This window comes from Rattus norvegicus, chromosome 5 (assembly GCF_036323735.1).
Source record: "Rattus norvegicus strain BN/NHsdMcwi chromosome 5, GRCr8, whole genome shotgun sequence".
NCBI lineage: Eukaryota > Metazoa > Chordata > Mammalia > Rodentia > Muridae > Rattus > Rattus norvegicus.
In genome coordinates, this window is record NC_086023.1 from 26,754,320 (window position 1) to 26,772,705 (window position 18,386).

The following is an 18,386-nucleotide window of genomic DNA, read 5'->3' on the forward strand; positions in this document are numbered from 1 at the left end:
CCAGAGTAGCCCAGCGAGGAGCGGTGTTGTCCAGGCAGTGCTGTAGGTCCTAGGGGTTGCCGACACTTAGACTAAGTGGAGCAAGGTGAGCACGAGCTGATGAAGATGCTCTCCAAGGCAGAAAAGAGGACTACTGGGTATCTGCCTCTCCTCTATGACAGAACAAATGGAGCTGTGTGTGCAGGTAGTCATGGCTGACACCATCCTCCATAGGAACTCTGGAAGGGAAGCCCTCAACAAAGAGGGGCTGCGGTGAAGTTGTTATGGGTCTTCATTGACTCCGTTGTCCCCTCATACATCAACAGGAGGCTCCACACAAAAACATGTTGCTAAAATGGAATTAAGTTCACACTCTTCATCCGCACTATGAACGCAATAGTGCTGTCGAGGCAGGTGCAACCCCCTGTCCGTTGACCTGGAGGAGACCGTGATACCCAACAGCATGAGACCAGGGGCTCCTTTACCCAAATAAGTTTCCTTTGAAATGAGCATACCTAAAAGGCTTTGACTAAGTTAAGTGCTCAGACCTGAAACCAGTGAGAAAGGCGATGAGATCACTCCGAGACAGTCAACACAGCAGGGCCACTGTTCCCCATTCACCCCCGCGAGTCTTTCCTCAGTTCATGATGATACTTTCAAACGCTGTTTGATAAAGTCATGCAGGACTTTGGAAAATCAGAGGTCACGGCCTGTGAAGCTTACCAGGTCTAGAAGACCTCAAACTCATTTGCAGATTGCACAGACTTTGTGAGCCTCGTGATGGTGGTAATCTATCCATCTTCTTAATCAGAGAGAGAAACCAGAACGAGACCATCGAACTGCTTCACCTCATGTTTAAAGCGCTTCCCTGAGAGATAGACCTGGTAGAGATGGCTGTTGTCTAGGCCATCTCACTAGGGTTCAGTGAGTATATGTTCTGTGTGGCCAGCTTTCGAGTTAAATCACCACACGGCTGCAGTCACTTCCTAAAATAAATGTGTTGTGTTATGCACCAAGTACCCAAACAAGGAAGAAAATATTAAGGCTTTTGAAATTTATAAGTTCAGGCCTAAGGTTGGTAGGGACTAATGTTCACCAAACCATACACTTGCTTGGCCCGCCCAAAATCCATCCTGGGACACATGAGACCCTGTCTCTTTCTATTTAAGGAGTTGTACGAAAGGTGGAGAGGAAATTGCAGTCTGAATGTAATATACAAGAGAAGAACATGAATGAATGAATGAATGAATGAATGAATGAATGAGTTATCATTGTTAATCCTGATCCATCTAAAAGGCACCTCTGTTGCTTATGTTGAAATAGAAAGAGAAGGCACAGTTTCCTCAATGGCTGGAGGACGGAGTTCACAAGCACAAACACTGGCTGAAGTAATAGCTAAAGGGCTTCAAAGACACAAAACTGGAAATAGCGTCAAATTATTTTTTTTTTAAAATGATTGTGGTATTTAAAACTAAGCTGGCCTCTTTGCTAGTTGAGAATTTTCACAGAACAAAACGGTTTTCCATGTGGCTGTTGCCTTTGGAGGCACCTCCTTTGTCTCCTCAGTGAGTCATGCTGGAGCACATGGAAAGGTGAGAGCCCTGCTGGTGTAGAGAACAGAGAGGAGCCTGGAGCTGAGGGGAGGATCCCAGCGATTGGGAGACTCAGAAAGCCGTCCTCCCTAAATCTCAGCCTTGCAAACCCAGAAGAAAGAGTGGCAGGCGCGTGGAAGGGGGCCCCCAGAGTTTGCTGTGGTGTTCTCAGTGTCTTCATGCCCCTGCCCCAGGAACCACGAGCGCCTGGATCTTTTTCTTGGTTCTAAGTTCTACACCTTGTGTACAGCCCACCACATCGAGCAGAAACGGGACTGTAGGCAGACAGGAAAGTGTTAGCGTTGAGAAGCTCTTGTGTTCCTGAGTGCCATTCCGTCTTCTCCGCTCCTTACAGGAACACAAAGTGCTGCTGACCGGGACCCCGCTGCAGAACACTGTGGAGGAGCTCTTTAGCCTGCTTCATTTCCTGGAGCCAAGTCGCTTCCCTTCAGAAACAACCTTCATGCAGGAATTTGGCGATCTGAAAACAGAAGAGCAGGTACTCACCCCCTCCTCGTTGCCTTTCAGACTCAATGCTGAACGCAGACTTGTGAAATGGCCTTTGAGGATTTTAAGAAGTGGGGGTTGTGTCATCGCATTGGCCACTTTACAAAGAGCTCTGCGGATCCTCTAGAACCGGAAGCCAGAGTTGATCCCGTTTGTCTCCTCTGCCCCTCCCCCACCTCAAAAGAGCACGCTGTGTTTTTATAGAACGGATACTTTACAAAGGCAACCTCGAAAGAGGGTTGTACCGTTTGGGTTAGTGTTTCTGCAGGGTGTACATCACAGGTAGTGGCCGAAGCCCCTAGGGTTTGCCCAACCACCCGTCCACTGGAACTTCGGGTCCTCGGTCCCATTTCTGAACCATATCACTTCAAGCCTATTTATTCGCACTTCAAAAGAGGAGGTACAACTAGCCTGGTAGATCTCTGAAAGAAACCAAAGGGCTTGCGTGTGAGAAACACTTGGCAACCTTAGGCACCGTAAGTTATGCAGGCATTAATTCTAGTTCGTGCGGAGCCTCCTGTCAGTGAACCAGCAAAGATCCACAGCCCACTAATTTTAAAATAAACGGGTTAGGGGTTGGGGATTTAGCTCAGTGGTATGAGCGCTTGCCTAGCAAGCGCAAGGCCCTGGGTTCGGTCCCCAGCTCCGAAAAAAAGAAAAAAAAAAAAAATAAACGGGTTAATAAGCTCAGAGTCTCGGACTTGTTTGCCCATTCTTCAGCCTCCTGGCCGAGTTCAGAGTGTGGTCTGTGGTAATATAGCAGCAGTGTAGTGCCCTATGAGTACCAGAGAGAGACTCCTGCTTGGTTTGCTCACTGATGCAGAGCACTGTCTTCCAACTCCCTCACCCTCACTGTTACTTCCCACAAAGGAAGAGAAGCACGGAGCCCACTGTCAGATCTCCCGCCCTCTTCCTGTCCATCGCTGGGCCAAAACACAAAGGGAAGCTAAGTAAACACCCCTCCCCCAACAGGTGCTCAGGTCCCTCAAGTGGTTCAGGAGTTCCGAACAGGTAAAGGTTTCTGTTCCACACAAGCCACACAGCCTTCGTGCCACGTCTCTTGTGACAGCTCAGAATTCAGCTCTTCCACATTCTTCCTAGGTTTCGGGAACTGAAAATGGATATTAAATAAATGAGACAGCCTCCTCTTTTTTTTTTTTTTTAAATGCCAGGATGTTTTAACCCTTAAGCGGACGGAGATACCAGTATTGACTTGAGGTCCTTTTTTAGGTGCAAAAACTACAGGCTATTCTAAAGCCGATGATGTTGAGACGCCTGAAAGAGGATGTAGAAAAGAACTTGGCCCCCAAAGAAGAGACCATTATTGAAGTTGAGCTAACAAACATTCAGAAGAAGTATTACCGAGCCATCCTTGAGAAGAATTTTACATTTCTTTCCAAAGGTGGTGGACAAGCTAACGTACCTAACCTTTTAAACACTATGATGGAACTCAGAAAGTGCTGCAATCATCCTTACCTAATCAATGGTAAGCTCGCCCGCCCGCCCGCCCGCTCGCCCGCCCGCCCGCCCGCCCTCTGCTTGTTACAGCGGAGGTTGGTACAAGCTTCAGAAGCTCCCCTCCGCCCATGCCAAGGTTCTCCTAGCTCTCGCCCCTCACAGTCCTGGCCTCTCACAGGGCACGCCCTTCTGTGGTTGCTGAGGTTGGCGGGCAGTGCTCTCCCTGCCTGTCACCATCCCCTTCATCTGAAAGTGGGTATTTGCTCCAGGAATAGATGTCAGCAGGGACAGGCCAGCTGCTAAAATCCCGTGAGGATTTCTTGGAGGGAGTGGCGTGTTTGATTCCAAAGCGCTTAAGAGCATCTCCTCGTGGGCAGCCACCGCCCGCCCGCACTTCAGGTGTGTGAGGGAAAGGTGGCCTTAGACCCCTTGCAGTCTGAAGGCCTTTAGTGCGTGTCCCCTGAAAATGGGAGGGGATTCTAAAGTTCTGATCATCGCATCGTCCCTGTTACCAATAGGGACTTCATGGCCTAGATACTTTCTACTCCATAGTGACATGTGACTGACGCCCATGGGTTGAATGCCTTACACACTGAAACCGTTAAGGACATGTGTCCCATGCCTGTAAGGGTACAGCCAGTGGGGACTTAGAGAGTCTCAGAGGAAGATGATATATGAGATGAGGATTTTGCTAGGCAGGACTAGAAAAAGAAAGGACCCCGAGGGTGAAGTCCTAATGCAAGCAAACACAAGAACAGAAAGATCTTACCCAAAGCACAGCAGTGTGTGCGACACAGAGGGACCGTGCCCCTTGGACACTCGGACCCTGCTACGGAGGCCTCAGATGGGGTCAGGTCCAGGCTGTGGGTGGAGGAAAGCCACAGCTGGTATTTGAGCTGAGCACCGGCAGAATGCTCACCTAGGGTATACAAAGCTCTGGGTTCCATCCCAGGACCCAGCAAAGCCAGGTCTGGTAGCACATTCCTGTCATCCCAGCACCGAGGAAGGAGAGGTCAGAGGATTGATGTCATAGTCAGTTCTGTAGAAAATCTGAGGAGGAATGGGGCGAGGAGGGGCTGTTATTCATGAGAGCCTGCCTCAAAAATAAAAAGACTGATCATAGCCAACATTCCAAAAGGGATGGAGTGAAGGACAGATGGACAGACAGACAGACAGACAGACAAGCAGAAAACGATCAGCTGAAGGGATACGGCTGTGATCGGGCAGTTGCTATTGTGACGGCAGGCTAACTTGGGGTGCCGTGTGTCTTCCTAATAGGCTGGCAGTGTGTTAGGGAAGAAAGGACACAGCTTCCCTTTTCCCTGACTCGGTGTGCGCCGTCCACACCCTGGATGTCCTTGTCAATGTAGGAGAAAAAGTAGTGTCTACCTGGAAAATAAGCTCAGGCCATGGAAACCGAGGCCCTCGCTCTGCTGTGCCCGTCTGTGAACTCCTTCTTGAAAGCAGTCGTTTCAGTGGCGTCTGTTTTCTAAATAATTTTAGAATAATTATCTTTCTGATAATTGCACGTCCATTGTGCCAGCTAGCCGTGCAGCGTCTGTGAGCCCGTAAGCCGCTGTGGTGTCAGCTAGCCCGTGGTTGACTTGCGACTCGGGGAGAATACTTGTGAGAGGAGGACACACCTGACTGTGTGCACAGACCTTTATCTCATACCGTATAGAGAGGAAAAAGATAACAGCAACCCCCAGCAGGACAGAGGAGGAAAAGAGAGATTTCCTAAAGGACTCGTGGTGCTGGCAAGGCCTGTGCCACGGGAGCTCAGCACCGTGACAAGGTGGATGTCCCAGAGCTTCCGTGTCCTCCCTGCTCACTTGGGTTAATTACATTCAGAGAGCATTGCTGAGGTTTCCCCACAAAACATAGCAGCGACTCTTCTGTGACGGATTTCTCTCTGCCACCCCCCACCCCCACCCCCATCCCATAGCTCTTCTTCTGGAGTCCTTAGAACTTCTTAAGGTTCTAATTGTCACACCTCGAGGTGAGCTCTATGTCCTGAGAATAAAGTAACATGGTGTCTGTTAGGCAGGTGTCCTTGTGCCCCTGTCTTTCTGAAAGCTTAAAAAAAAAAAAAATACACATACTCTAGGCTCATAGCTCCAGGAAATCGTAGGGAGGGAAACGCTACCTCACGGACATCTCAGGGATTGGTCCAGGACTCAACCGTACGTTCTCATCCAGGATCTGGAAGTGAGCGCTCATGGAGCTATTGCTGCGTATAAGGGAGTTTTAATCGTACGTATTAATTGTCATGAACTAGTTGCAGCAGAGGAGAGTGCCCAGTTGGCCTGAACTTCTATTCTGCAGAGCGCGTCTTTTGAAAAGTAGGAGCAAATCTGTACATCGGTGGGAGTCGTTAGATAAGCCTAGTGGGAGAAAACGCTGGAAGGGTGGTAGTACACACAGTATGTGCAAAGGTTTCTGTGGGTGGAAGTGTCCGTGCGTGGCAGGCACTCAGTCACTGTTGCTACCAGGCAGATACCCGGGTACCTACCTAGTTAGGAGTACTGGGCGAGAACACTGTTTGGGTAGAATTTTATTTCCCGACATGGGGACAGGGGTGGCAAAAGCATGTCCAGAGTCCTCGGGTGGTTGGAGGTGACGCAGGGTCGTTTGTTACAGTTCTTTGTGGGGACAGTGAAGGAAGTAGGTGCATTGATTAAGAGTTTCCTGGTGGGATGGATTTTAGAGAGGGGGAAAAACTTAAGGTATTCTCTCTTTCTGCTGCTCTCCACGGCGTCCATGCTCTCCTGTTCGTTAGTGGCTACTGGACACAGTTGACAGCAGAGCCCCTGCCCCAGTAGCAGCTCCCTGTGGAAGTGGGGAACTCTCTTGCTCCCGATGGCCTTTGCTCTGCATACGGTGATGAATGCGCTGCCAGCTACACTTTAACAAAGCAGTTGAGTTCATCATAACCCATATCTAGTTGATGTTTTCAAATCTAACCTCAAAGGAAATCTTTACTCACCAATTTTGAAATTCTGTCTTGTGATACGTAGGGCAGAAATTGCAACCCTCACTCCCCGCAACCTCCCTCTCTTTCCCTGTCGCCATAATAAATACAGCGCCGAAAGAATTGCAAAGGGTGTGCGCTTGTAGGGGATGGAGGAATGCTAGTGTAAACTGTTGTGGACGGACTGGAACTCCTAGTGAAGTCGATCAGTTCCGACATTAAGAATGTAATCCCGGGAGAGCCATCTGACGATGTGCTTAGAAGCTAAAGTACACCTTCCTTTGCGTGGGATGGAGTTTGATCCCCGCGCTCCCATCACATGCCGTCACTCACAACATCTTGGGAGGGATCCGATCTCTCTGACCTCTGCAGGCCTCTTCACTCGCACGCACACAGGCATGAGTGTGCACACGCTTTAAAATAAATTCTAAAAGTTAAAGGATAAGAGATAATCGGTGGCACCAAAAAGTCAGGAGTGTTATTTTGCTCCTTCTTAATAACTTTAAGATTTTGTAATGTAAGTTTAGATTTCTCTGTTTGAATTATTTATATTTCAGTTTTTTACCGAAATAATTCCAGCCTGTTTGACGTTTGCTTTCTCAAAGTGAAAGTCTCATTTTTGAAAAACAGTTCCTTGATCACTAAGTAAGTCGTTTTTAGATCATTTCATTTTGACCATGGGTTGTATGTCTCACGGACAAAGAATGCCCAAACATCATGAAGGTAAAAAAAAATTAATTTATAAATTGTAAGCATCTTATGACGCACAATATAAAAGAATAAACTTTCTAAAAGATCTAATGTGATCATTCACTTTAGGTCTCTGTGCTGCCCGTGAGCGCTTTCCGAGTCTCGTGCCAGGTCTCCAGATCTCAGGCTTGAGGAACGCCACCCCCTTGAGTCAGAGACACTTTGGCTTCTGTTCTTAACGTGGCAACTCTTCCTCATCTTTCCTTGGTCTGTTTCCACACTAACAGAGCAAACCCGAATCTTAGTGAGCAGGAGTGAGAGGGTCGGCATTTTCAGCCGGTCTCACTTTGTGAAAAGGTCATGTATCTCATGGAAGGCCTGGCACTTGCTCCAAACATCAAGTGGTTTTAGTCTGTCCTTGATGATTCTTAACTAACCCTGCGTTCTCTGTATGACCTCATGAGGACAGCCTCACAGCCACCGGAAATGGAAGGGGACTGTCCCCCATCATCATCATCATCAGTATTGTGTTGCCCGTGGAGGCGTGTGGAGGTTGCAGTGGCCTGCCTGACCCGGCCTGACCTTCAGACGCCTTTGGGAGATTTCTGTAACCCCCATCTGTGTGTCACGTGTCTCCAACAGCGGGGGGGTGGGGGTGGGGGAGGAAGGGTTAAGTTCCTGGCACAGTGTAATGGTAGGAAGTGACCCCTTTCGGTTAAATTCGGTGTGCTTTCTAAAAATCCAGCTGGGATGGGAGAAGAGTGCGAAACCAGCCCTGTGTACTGGGGAGCCCCAGAGGCCAAGCAGGAGGGCAGATCATCTCTGCTTAACTCCAACCAAAGAACCAGAGCCCTGAGAGAAGCTCAGAGAGCTCACCTCCTGCTGCTGCTGCTGCTGCTGCTGCTGCTGCTGCTGCTGCTGCTGCTGCTGCTGCTGCTGCTGCTGCTGCTGCCTGGACCCACAGTAAGGTGGGGGAGGCCAAAGGCGGTAGCTGTGAGCCTTCCTCACCGGGATCATGCTCTTCTCTTGAGTCTGCTCTAACGCTTTCAAGTGTTTGCACAGTGAAGAAACATCGAGAAAAAGGAAGTTAGCTGGGGAGCCATAGCGTTGCCTCTGGTTTTAGCTCTAGAGGGTTTGGGTGATTCAAGGCAGCAGTGCTGTTTGTGTTTTACTCAGCAGACACCCCCTTCCTCTGCAATTCAGGCTCTAGATTTTCTGTAGGTATCTGGCCCTTGGCTTGTTTCTGCCACTGAACGGCCTAACAGCCTGTTGTTGAAATTCAGGTGTGTTTTGTTTGGTTGGTTTTGGTTTGGCTTGGTTTGGTTTGTTTTTTTTAGTATAGTCAGCAAACACTTGGTGGCTGGGAAACGAGGACTTCTCCCCGGCTACCTCAATGTATGGGACTTAACACTTCGGTCCCTTCTGTAGGCCTGTAGTTAACGTGTGGCTCTAACTCTGAGTAAGCAGGTGGCTTCCTGCCCTCACACACGAGCGAGCGGGAGAGTTCTGATCTTGCCAGTTTGTTGCGGGTTTTGAAAGCAGACCCATTGTTTTCGGTAATAAAAACCTTTTACAGTCTCCGCGTCATGCCGTCCAATCTCCGCAGGTGCTGAAGAGAAAATTCTGGAAGAGTTCAAAGACGCGCACAACGCAGATTCTCCAGATTTCCAGCTCCAGGCAATGATCCAGGCGGCCGGCAAGCTGGTTCTGATTGACAAGCTGCTGCCAAAGCTGAAGGCTGGTGGCCACAGGGTGCTCATCTTTTCCCAGATGGTGCGCTGCCTGGACATCCTGGAAGACTATCTCATCCAGAGACGGTGAGGCCACTGCCTAAAAACAACAGCGAAAGGGCCTGCGAGGGTCCCCCGAGACATTCGCAGGAGAGGCGGAGGGATGTACAACTTACCCCTCCCCCTTTAAACCCACAGTCGTAGATAAGGGCATCGTACACGATTGCAGGGGCCACTGCATACTTTATTTTCTCTTCAAGACAGGGTTTTTCCGTGTAGCCCTGGCTGTCCTAGAACTCGCTCTGTAGGTCAGGCTGGGCTTGAGCTCACAGAGATCCACTTGTCTCTGCTTCCTCAGTGCTAGGATTAAAGGCGTATCCCCCACCCCCACCCCCCCACCCCCGCCAGATGTGTACGTAGGGCTCTTCGTTTGTTTGTTTGTATTATGCTGCATACTTTTGTGAGCAGATTTTTTTTTTTTCATCTCATTCAACTTGGGGAGAAAAGTTGTGAAAATTATTTTATCAGCCATTTTTAGAGTTTAGCCATTTGCTTGAGGAAGCCTAAATCTTTGAGTGTTCTGGCATTTGTATGGAAAATACCTCTGACCCGAATGACTTATGCCCAGTCCTTCCAACGTGTGAGTGCATATCCCATATTGGAACACTTACTTGAAAGCAAAAAGGAGCGAGCATATGGTAGCTGTTTGTCAGGCCTCCTTGTTGTATTTCCAGGTACCCGTACGAAAGAATTGATGGCCGAGTCAGAGGCAACCTCCGCCAGGCAGCTATTGACAGATTCTCCAAACCTGATTCTGATAGGTTTGTTTTCCTCCTGTGCACACGGGCAGGAGGGCTAGGCATTAATCTTACCGCTGCTGACACCTGCATCATCTTCGACTCAGACTGGAATCCCCAGAATGACCTCCAGGTAAGCGGGAGACGGCCGCCTCCTGTCAGCCACACCAGTGAACTAGTGTGTCATCGCTCAGCCTTTGACTCCCATTTCAGAGCAAGTCAACTATTGATCACCCGATGTGTAATATGAGAGGAAACCCCTTAGTGTGTTAGTATTCTAAACCGTGCCTTTAATTATTTTAATAATGCAGTTTTATAACCGACTGAAGAGCCATGCGTTTCTTGAGGGGTTGTATTGGTCACTTTGGCTGCCCTGACAAACTCCTGTGATTGGTCAGCTTAACCAATAGCCATCCATGCCCCACTCAAGGTTCTGGAGTTGAAACTGTGAGGTCTGGATGCCAGCAAGACTGGGTTGTTGCTGCCTAGGCAGCTGTATTCTCCTGCCTCTTCTTATAGAACAGTAATCCCGTTCTTCAGGGCGCCGCCCTCGTGACCTAATTACCTCCTGAGTGCTCACCTCTAAGCCTAACACTTCGGTCAGCTTTTCCAACATGCACATGTAGGGAAGACACAGTCCGGTGTCCATTGCAACAGCTGTTGGTTTTCTTTCCTTCCAGGCTCAAGCTAGATGCCACAGAATAGGGCAGAGCAAATCCGTGAAAATCTACAGGCTGATCACCAGGAACTCCTATGAAAGGGAGATGTTTGACAAGGCTAGCCTGAAGCTGGGTCTGGATAAAGCCGTGTTGCAGTCAATGAGTGGAAGAGAAAATGCCACCAATGGGGTAAGATGGCACTGCCCCGGCTGTACATTCAGCCTGCTTTCCACCTGCAGCCAGCCGATTGTTAGGAATCTTCTGGCATCTGGTTTTTGTTGTTTTCTTGAGATGAGGCCTCACTATGAGCCCTTGCTGGTCTGGAACTTGCAGATCCACCTGTTTCTACCTCCCGGTTTCTGGGTTTAAAGGTGTGTTACCGCATTCCACTGGCTGTTTTTTATCCTCAAATTTTAAATATATCTTATTGCATTTTCCTTCATTATAAGTAAACCCACTGAAGACACGTAGTTTGTATTTTAATTCTAAATTACTCTTAATACTTATCATTTCTCCAACACAGGTACAACAGCTGTCCAAGAAGGAAATAGAAGACCTCCTACGAAAGGGGGCTTATGGTGCACTTATGGATGAAGAAGATGAAGGGTCTAAGTTTTGTGAAGAAGATATTGACCAGATTCTCCTTCGTCGAACCCACACTATTACCATTGAGTCCGAAGGAAAAGGTTCCACATTCGCGAAGGTTTGAATCTACTTAGGGGGCCAGGTCTTTAGTGCAGAACTTTAGAACTCGTGAAGAGAACTTACAAAGGACCACAAAAACATATGCAGAACATTGGCTTCTCACTATGAATTATAGACCATTAATTCTCCCGTAACTCCCAATACTTATTCCTGTTTCCTCAGTCAGTCTCTACTCTTCATGCCTCACCCAGTCCATCAAATCACGTGCACTTTCTTTGTAGCGCCGTCTACCCTGGAAACACCATTCTATGTGGAGTTTATACCGTGTGTGGTCTCTTGAGCATGCTCTCATAAAACTATGTGGTGTTTTTCACGTTCATCCTTGTAGTATATGCATGGATAATTTGTTCCTTTTTGTGGCTTACAATGTTCCACTGTATGGGTATCACACAATGACCAGGTCATGATAGATTCCAGTCATTTATTCATTGCCAATTGATGATGAGTTTTGGCTTGTTTCTATTTTGGGATTTTTAGTGAACATCATCGTAGTTTTTGCTTGGACATGTCTTCTCGTTTCTCTTGAGCAAGCAACAGGAACAGGACTAGAGGTGAGGTTAGCTCTCTCGGCTCCCCAGTGAGGACCAAACCCAAGGCCTCATCCAAGCATGCTTATCAGTTAAGGAACTAACAGACCGGGTTGTTTTCTTTTAAACAAATTGGAAAGAATGTAAGTTAGCAAAGGAATGCTGGCTCCCACCCTGGCATCTTCTTACAGGTGCATCCCTTACCCCACTGCCCTCTGTGTCCTCTGAGCACCCCTCTGGTCGTCCTCCACTCTGCAGAAGCCCTTCACACCACGGGAGACCTCTTATTCCTTCTGCCCTTTGGCTTAAAGTCTCTTCCTAGAGCTTCATGACAAAACCTACGCACACGAGCGTGCGCGCGCACACACACACTCACACACACATACTCACACGCATACACATACATACACACTCACACATACACACACACACACGCTCACACACACACACTCACACTCACACACATACTCACACGCATACACATACATACACACTCACACATACACACACACACACGCTCACACACACACTCACACTCACACACATACTCACACGCATACACATACATACACACTCACACATACACACACACGCTCACACACACACACTCACACTCACACACACATACTCACACGCATACACATACATACACACTCACACATACACACACACACACACACACACACACACACACACACACACGGCCTCCAGTTCATAGGTGTCTCTGAGCCTGCCTTAGATTGTTTGACCCAGTGGCTCCCAGCTCTATCCACTTTCTCACAAATGCCGTGACTGTTTTTCCTTTACAACTGCGTATAGCTAGAGCATTTGCTTCATCAGTTCCTCTGTTGTTGGACAACTAGGCTGTTCCATTTCCTGCCTATTGTGAAACATGGGTGTGTAAGTGTCTCTGTGGTGTGTTGACCTAGACCTTCCTCCAGGGGTACAATCCGGGTTATGTGACCCGAGACCGACCATGCTATTTTTAGTGGTTTGAGGAACCTCCACGGTGACGTCCACAGCGGCTCCATGGATTTGCACTCCCACAGGCAGTGAACACGAATTCCTCTTTCACTGCGTCCTGGACAGTGCTTACTGTGCGTTCATTTGCTTCCTTCTAATTTCTGTTTCCCTGGCGGCTCAAACTGTTGAGGCCCAGTTTGTTTTCTGGACGGACGGCTTCCTGTTGCCTTCCCACACCTGTGTGTTAAGGCCACCCTTCCCACGTCTTCACCAACACTACTTTAACCCATTTGCGATCTGTTTCACACTGAGCTGTCTGTGGTGTGAGGAAGGACTTGAGCTCCTCCATTGCCCCAGCTTGTGGAGGTTCTCTGACCTCTGTGCCCGCACAATCTCTCCTCAGTCCTCATATGAACTCTCAGTATGTCTCTCTCTCTCTCTCTCTCTCTCCATCTGAGTAGCATGCAGATGCCAGAGTTGGATATGGTAGTTTTCCCTGGCTTCTTCATTTTTGGTGTTCACCTCTGCCGATGTCTACCTCTCTTAACGTCACCTTCTGAAGTGTCCTTTTAGGAGGTTGTCTTCTCTTCGCTTTCAGTCATTATTTCTGGTATAAACCATTGGAGTGGTGTGCTCCAACCTCCCCTGGAGGCTACTGCTATAACGTCTCCTCATGCAGCTCTAGGCACAGCCATGTCCATGTTAAATTTACCCCTATTTTCACACAGCTCGAGCTTCCCCTGGGGTAGGGCTCAGACTGCTAACAACACATGTGAGGCCCCTTGCACTGGCTTCCACCCTCATCGACTTGCCAGTGGCTGCTTTTCCTTGAGCTCCTTCATTCTCGCTCTCTCCTGAGCCTTTGCACAGGGCTCTGCCATAGCATTGCTGCCTTCCTTGTCTTACTTGTTTTACAAGTGCTCTAAAATAGGTCCCAACATTTTCTCCTAGAGAAAACTAATTTTTTTAGGTCTGCTCCCAGCTGGACCTTGCTGGGACCAAGTTCATGGCCTTTCTCAAGTGCTTGCACTTTCCTCCTCCCATGGCAGGTGTGGAAAGTGTGCAAGGGACACTTTCCATCTCCCATCCACCATACTGTCTCGCACAAGAGGCTGAACATGCCTATATGGTGACTAGGTGAACACAGGCCACCAGGGGTCCTGACTCTGAGAACCGCATCTCAAAGTAACTCGCTCATACATTTCCTCCCTTTTAGGCCAGTTTTGTTGCATCTGGAAATAGGACGGACATTTCTTTGGATGACCCAAATTTCTGGCAGAAGTGGGCTAAGAAGGCTGAATTGGACATCGATGCCTTAAACGGGAGGGTGAGTGAGAAGCCCCATCCAGACTGCTGCCCGATCCGACCCAAAGGTTGGTCTGACCCTCACTGCGTTTGCTCCCTTGTTAGAACAACCTGGTTATCGACACCCCGAGAGTGAGGAAGCAGACCCGGCTCTACAGCGCGGTGAAGGAGGATGAGCTCATGGAGTTCTCCGACCTGGAAAGTGACTCTGAAGAGAAGCCTTGCATAAAGCCTCGGCGGCCCCAGGATAAGACTCAGGGCTATGCCCGGAGCGAGTGCTTCAGGGTGGAGAAGAATCTGCTGGTGTATGGGTAAGGCCAGTTCGTATGCGGAGTCTCATTTCATTCTGCCAACAGCTAGAATCCTCGGCTGTCGCATGAAAACTGTGTTTCCAGGGATCTGTGCAGCTCCCCTTAGCCAGACGATGCCTCGGCACTAACCTCGGCATGTTTTGACCTGTAGAGTCAACATGACCCACGTTCTAATCCTCCTAGGTGTGGAGAGAGAAGCCACTGGAATTTATGAGCGCTAGCTAGCACCGTGGGAATTACGGCAGTTGCAATTTACTTGTAGATTATTAAAAAACTTAAGAGTGACGTAAAATTGCGAAATCTTTTGGCACCGCACTGTCACGTAAGCTTTATGACCATAGTTATCTTTTAATAGTTTTCTTCTATAAAGACTTAGCAAAGGCAGAGGCTTCGTTTACGTACCTGTCGTCCGACCTCTCTGACGCCAAAGAGGCCATCTTGCTAAAGGATGACTCCCACACCAGCTTCACGAGTCTCATGCAACATGGCACCCACACAACACTTGGAATTGCAGGGTCCTCAGTAAATGCCTGACTTAGCAGATAAGAAGTTGCTCACAGATCATGGGACTGTGGATAGATTCCGTCAAAATAGAAACGGCCACCAAAGCATCTTTCACCGACTCCATGCTGTCCTGCCTGGGGCCTGTGGCTTTTCTTCCAATTGATCATTGTGGGCGTAGAGCAGGGGGAAGCATGTGTCTGAGGCCTGCAGGGTTCTGCGGCTGATGCTTGTCTGTCATGTGGATTTTCTCATGGGTGAGCTCTGTTTGGGAACTTTGCTTCCACTGGCTCCCCTGGCATCTCTGCCTGAGCACAGGTTCTGCTTAGCCCCTGCACGGGGCCAGCCTTAACGCCCGCCTCCCTTGCACCATTCCTTGCCACTATCCTTTGCACTCTGGCCTGCCTGTCTCATCAGTCTCTGTCCTGATGGAATCCCGGTCAGCATTTCCGGAAGGACAGGAGCTCTTTCAGTGTGTCCTCAGGGCACGCGGCATGCCACAGATTCACTGTGCTGCACAGATGTTTGTATATAATGCACGGAAGCCAGCCAAGGCCTATCCTGTTTCTCATCAACTGTGTTGGCACTAGTCTGCAGGCTGGGTAGCTCTCCAGCCTCTACACAGGACAGAGACTGACCTAGCCTCAGCCCTTTGCTCCTTCCTTGTTTCTGCCTGATGATCTCAGTTACAAATTTTGTTGGAAACAAAATTTACTGAAACATACTGATAAGTTCTAGTTTAAGAAGGATGCTCAGGGAGCCTGTTTTTCAGTCAAGTCCTCTCCTCTTCCTGCTTTTACTGTTGCGGATGGAACAACCATCACGTGCTGGGCACGGGCTGGGAGACCCTCAGACACCAGAACGATCACTGTGAGCAAGGCAGGTGTAGCCCAAGACGGGCAGGTGAGCAAGCAAGTATGCTCTGAGGCGAAATAGCAGGCAGCGCTTGCCTAAGGGAACACAGAAGCTCAGCGCATTCCCTAAGACATGACTCAGGGACTGCCTTTACCCTGTGGGCGCAAGGGGGAGTCACAGAATCTGTAGCTGATGAGCATCAGAAAAGCACGGATGTGAGAAATGGAGGAGCAGGCCCGAGGCCTGGGTCTGAGAGGGCTCAGAACAGGCAGGTTTGGCCAGGGGCAGGGGATGGCAAAGGGTTTTCTCTGAGACAGCAGAGCGGCTCTGTGCGGTAGTTGATAGTTCCAAGGCAGAACGGCGCAGCCGCTATCTGTGATGACGGCACATGTGCCGTTCGTTTCCTATGCTTAGTCCTTTCTCCTGCCCTGTTTTCTGAGAGGCCCTGAGACTGGATCCAGCACCTTTCCTGAGCCGGACGTAACCATTGCCTGTTGAAAAGGGGCCACCGGGCCTTTAGCCCTTCACTAGCTACTGAGGCATCTGTGGTGGGTTGATGCAGCAGGAACCCCTCAGCCTGCAGCTTTGATTTCTAGTAGTCACACCCACTTAAAGTCACCTTTCATTTCAAAAGGTTAAGTCACCATAAATCATACTGAGGCAAGGTCAGTGTGACAAATTCCAGTTCCTCTGGTTGCACACACTTCCTAAAAACGGCAGCCATAGCCACCACCAGCCCAGGAAGGCTGTTAGCAACGTGGGTGACTCGGTGGCTTTGTCACTCCCTCTGTAAGGATTCCTTCCGTATCTGCAGAGGTGACTGACGCCGATGTGGGGCCAGGATTTCCCAGGCCCTGGCTGTCAAGGTGGTGCCGCACCTCTGCAGCCAGAGACTCCATCTGCACACCATCTTTTTGCTTTCCAGCTGGGGCCGCTGGACAGATATCCTGTCCCACGGACGCTACAAACGTCAGCTCACGGAGCACGATGTAGAAACCATCTGCAGAGCCATCCTGGTGTACTGTCTGAATCACTACCGAGGGGACGAGAACATCAAGAGCTTTATCTGGGACCTGATCACTCCCACGGCCGATGGCCAGACTCGAGCCCTGCTCAATCATTCCGGTAGGTCTGTCTTATGCTCCTTGTGCTGCCGGGCCACAAAGGGCTACCGGAAACGCCACCGTTCGGTAAAGGGCAGCGGCACAGACTCTTACTTTCCCACCTATACCCTACGGTACCTGCCTCTGACATTGTTACATGCACAGCAAAGGCATCCGTGACTGTGACCCTGGTGCTTCTAGGTCTGTCGGCCCCCGTGCCAAGGGGCCGGAAGGGGAAGAAGGTGAAGGCCCAGAGTATGCAGCCCGTGGTACAGGATGCCGATTGGCTGGCGAGCTGCAACCCAGATGCCCTGTTCCAGGAGGACAGCTACAAGAAGCACCTGAAGCACCACTGCAACAAGTAGGTACCAGGTCGAGGCGGGCAAGCGCGTTGAGCGCCTGAGGTCAGCAAGTGCACGCACACCTCGTGAACCCATCTGTGAGAGAGCGTGTGTCCCCTGCATGGTGCCCTGCACTCATCACTGCCATCTGAGACACACACTCAGTCGTCCCTCCTAGCGGGCACTCTGTGTCTCCTCAACAACAGCTCCTCCTTTCCCAACCCTCAGCGTCTGTCCTGTCCGCTTGTCCATCCCAAACTCGCCGCTTCACGGTGGCAGCCCCACAGTATTTACCGTCCCTTACTCTGATGACTTCATTCACTGTCGTGCCCATGGTTGGTCCATGTTGTAATGTCGTAGGTAGTGTCGGGATCCTCCTGTCTGGTAAATGCTACTCTGCTCTGTGTGCACCTCACCTTGTTGATGCCTCCTCGTCTATTGATGGACGTGTGGATTGTAAATGACCGATGCGAGAGAATTCACATAGCGCTTTTTGCTTTAGTTGTATCTCTGTTGCTGTGTAGACCAAACTGGCTCAAAGTCGCAGCGCTCCTCCCGCGTCAGCCACCTGAGTAGCTAAGACAGAAGGCACCCACATCTTTTCTTGGCAGCCGTTGTGTTTGATCTCCCGCTTATCCACAAAGATGCAGGTCTCCAGCCAGAGTAGCTTACCTAAGGTTTCTCAGTTAAGAACACGGGGATTTGGTGACACACTTCCTTTCACCTGTGCAGCCCCATTGCCCACCTGACCGAAGAAGTCTGACTCTTTGTCTCGGGGCTCTTGGGAGGGTCACCTTGATTGTTCAAAGCATTTGGCATCTTCGGAACTTGTTACTGTCATAGCATGGTGTTTCTTACTAAAATTGTAACCTGGTCGTCATAGCTCTCAGAGAACGTCCGTCTTTGTGGTTTATCTTGTTTTGGGCCAGTTGCCTTCTGAGTTCTCGAGTCAGACAGAGAAGTTAAATGGTTTAATGTGAGAACAATGCTCCTTTTCCCAGATCCCAGTGTAGCTGTGGTCATTTTTAATTCCTAGCCTCCTGTCAGTAGCGGTCTTCCTAGGGAGCCCTCTGCAGTTAGCACACGTGGCGAAACTGGGGCTCTTCATGTATTTCTTTCAGTCTGGGAAAGACACTTTTGATACCTTCTAGCTTTTCTCTGGAGTGGAGTGTCCCATTGTCCTTTGCTGAAGACCATGCCTTGAAGTGCAGTTTTGAATCCTCCTTGAGAGGAGATGTTGGTGTTAAGGTAGAAAAGCAAGGCCCAAATAACAGACCAAGAATAACTGACCTCCACTCCTCACAAAGGTGAAACTTGTGAGACCAAGCAGATGAACAAAGCCAAGGGGGGATGCTCTCGCGTGCCGTGCACAGTCCTGGGCTTTGGGTTCCA

At 49.5% G+C, this 18,386-nt stretch overlaps 1 protein-coding gene across 4 annotated transcripts in view; it reads left to right on the forward strand.

The window, feature by feature from the left end:
* Chd7 (chromodomain helicase DNA binding protein 7) overlaps positions 1-18,386 on the forward strand; it is a 183,492-nt gene that overhangs the window by 145,075 nt on the left and 20,031 nt on the right. For all 4 annotated transcript variants that reach the window (XM_006237848.5, NM_001107906.3, XM_039109764.2 and 1 more), the window contains 10 exon segments: positions 1,927-2,070; positions 3,309-3,564; positions 8,804-9,014; positions 9,662-9,857; positions 10,405-10,572; positions 10,907-11,086; positions 13,795-13,905; positions 13,989-14,194; positions 16,476-16,675; positions 16,855-17,014. In XM_006237848.5, coding sequence (XP_006237910.1) covers positions 1,927-2,070; positions 3,309-3,564; positions 8,804-9,014; positions 9,662-9,857; positions 10,405-10,572; positions 10,907-11,086; positions 13,795-13,905; positions 13,989-14,194; positions 16,476-16,675; positions 16,855-17,014 — 1,832 coding nt within the window.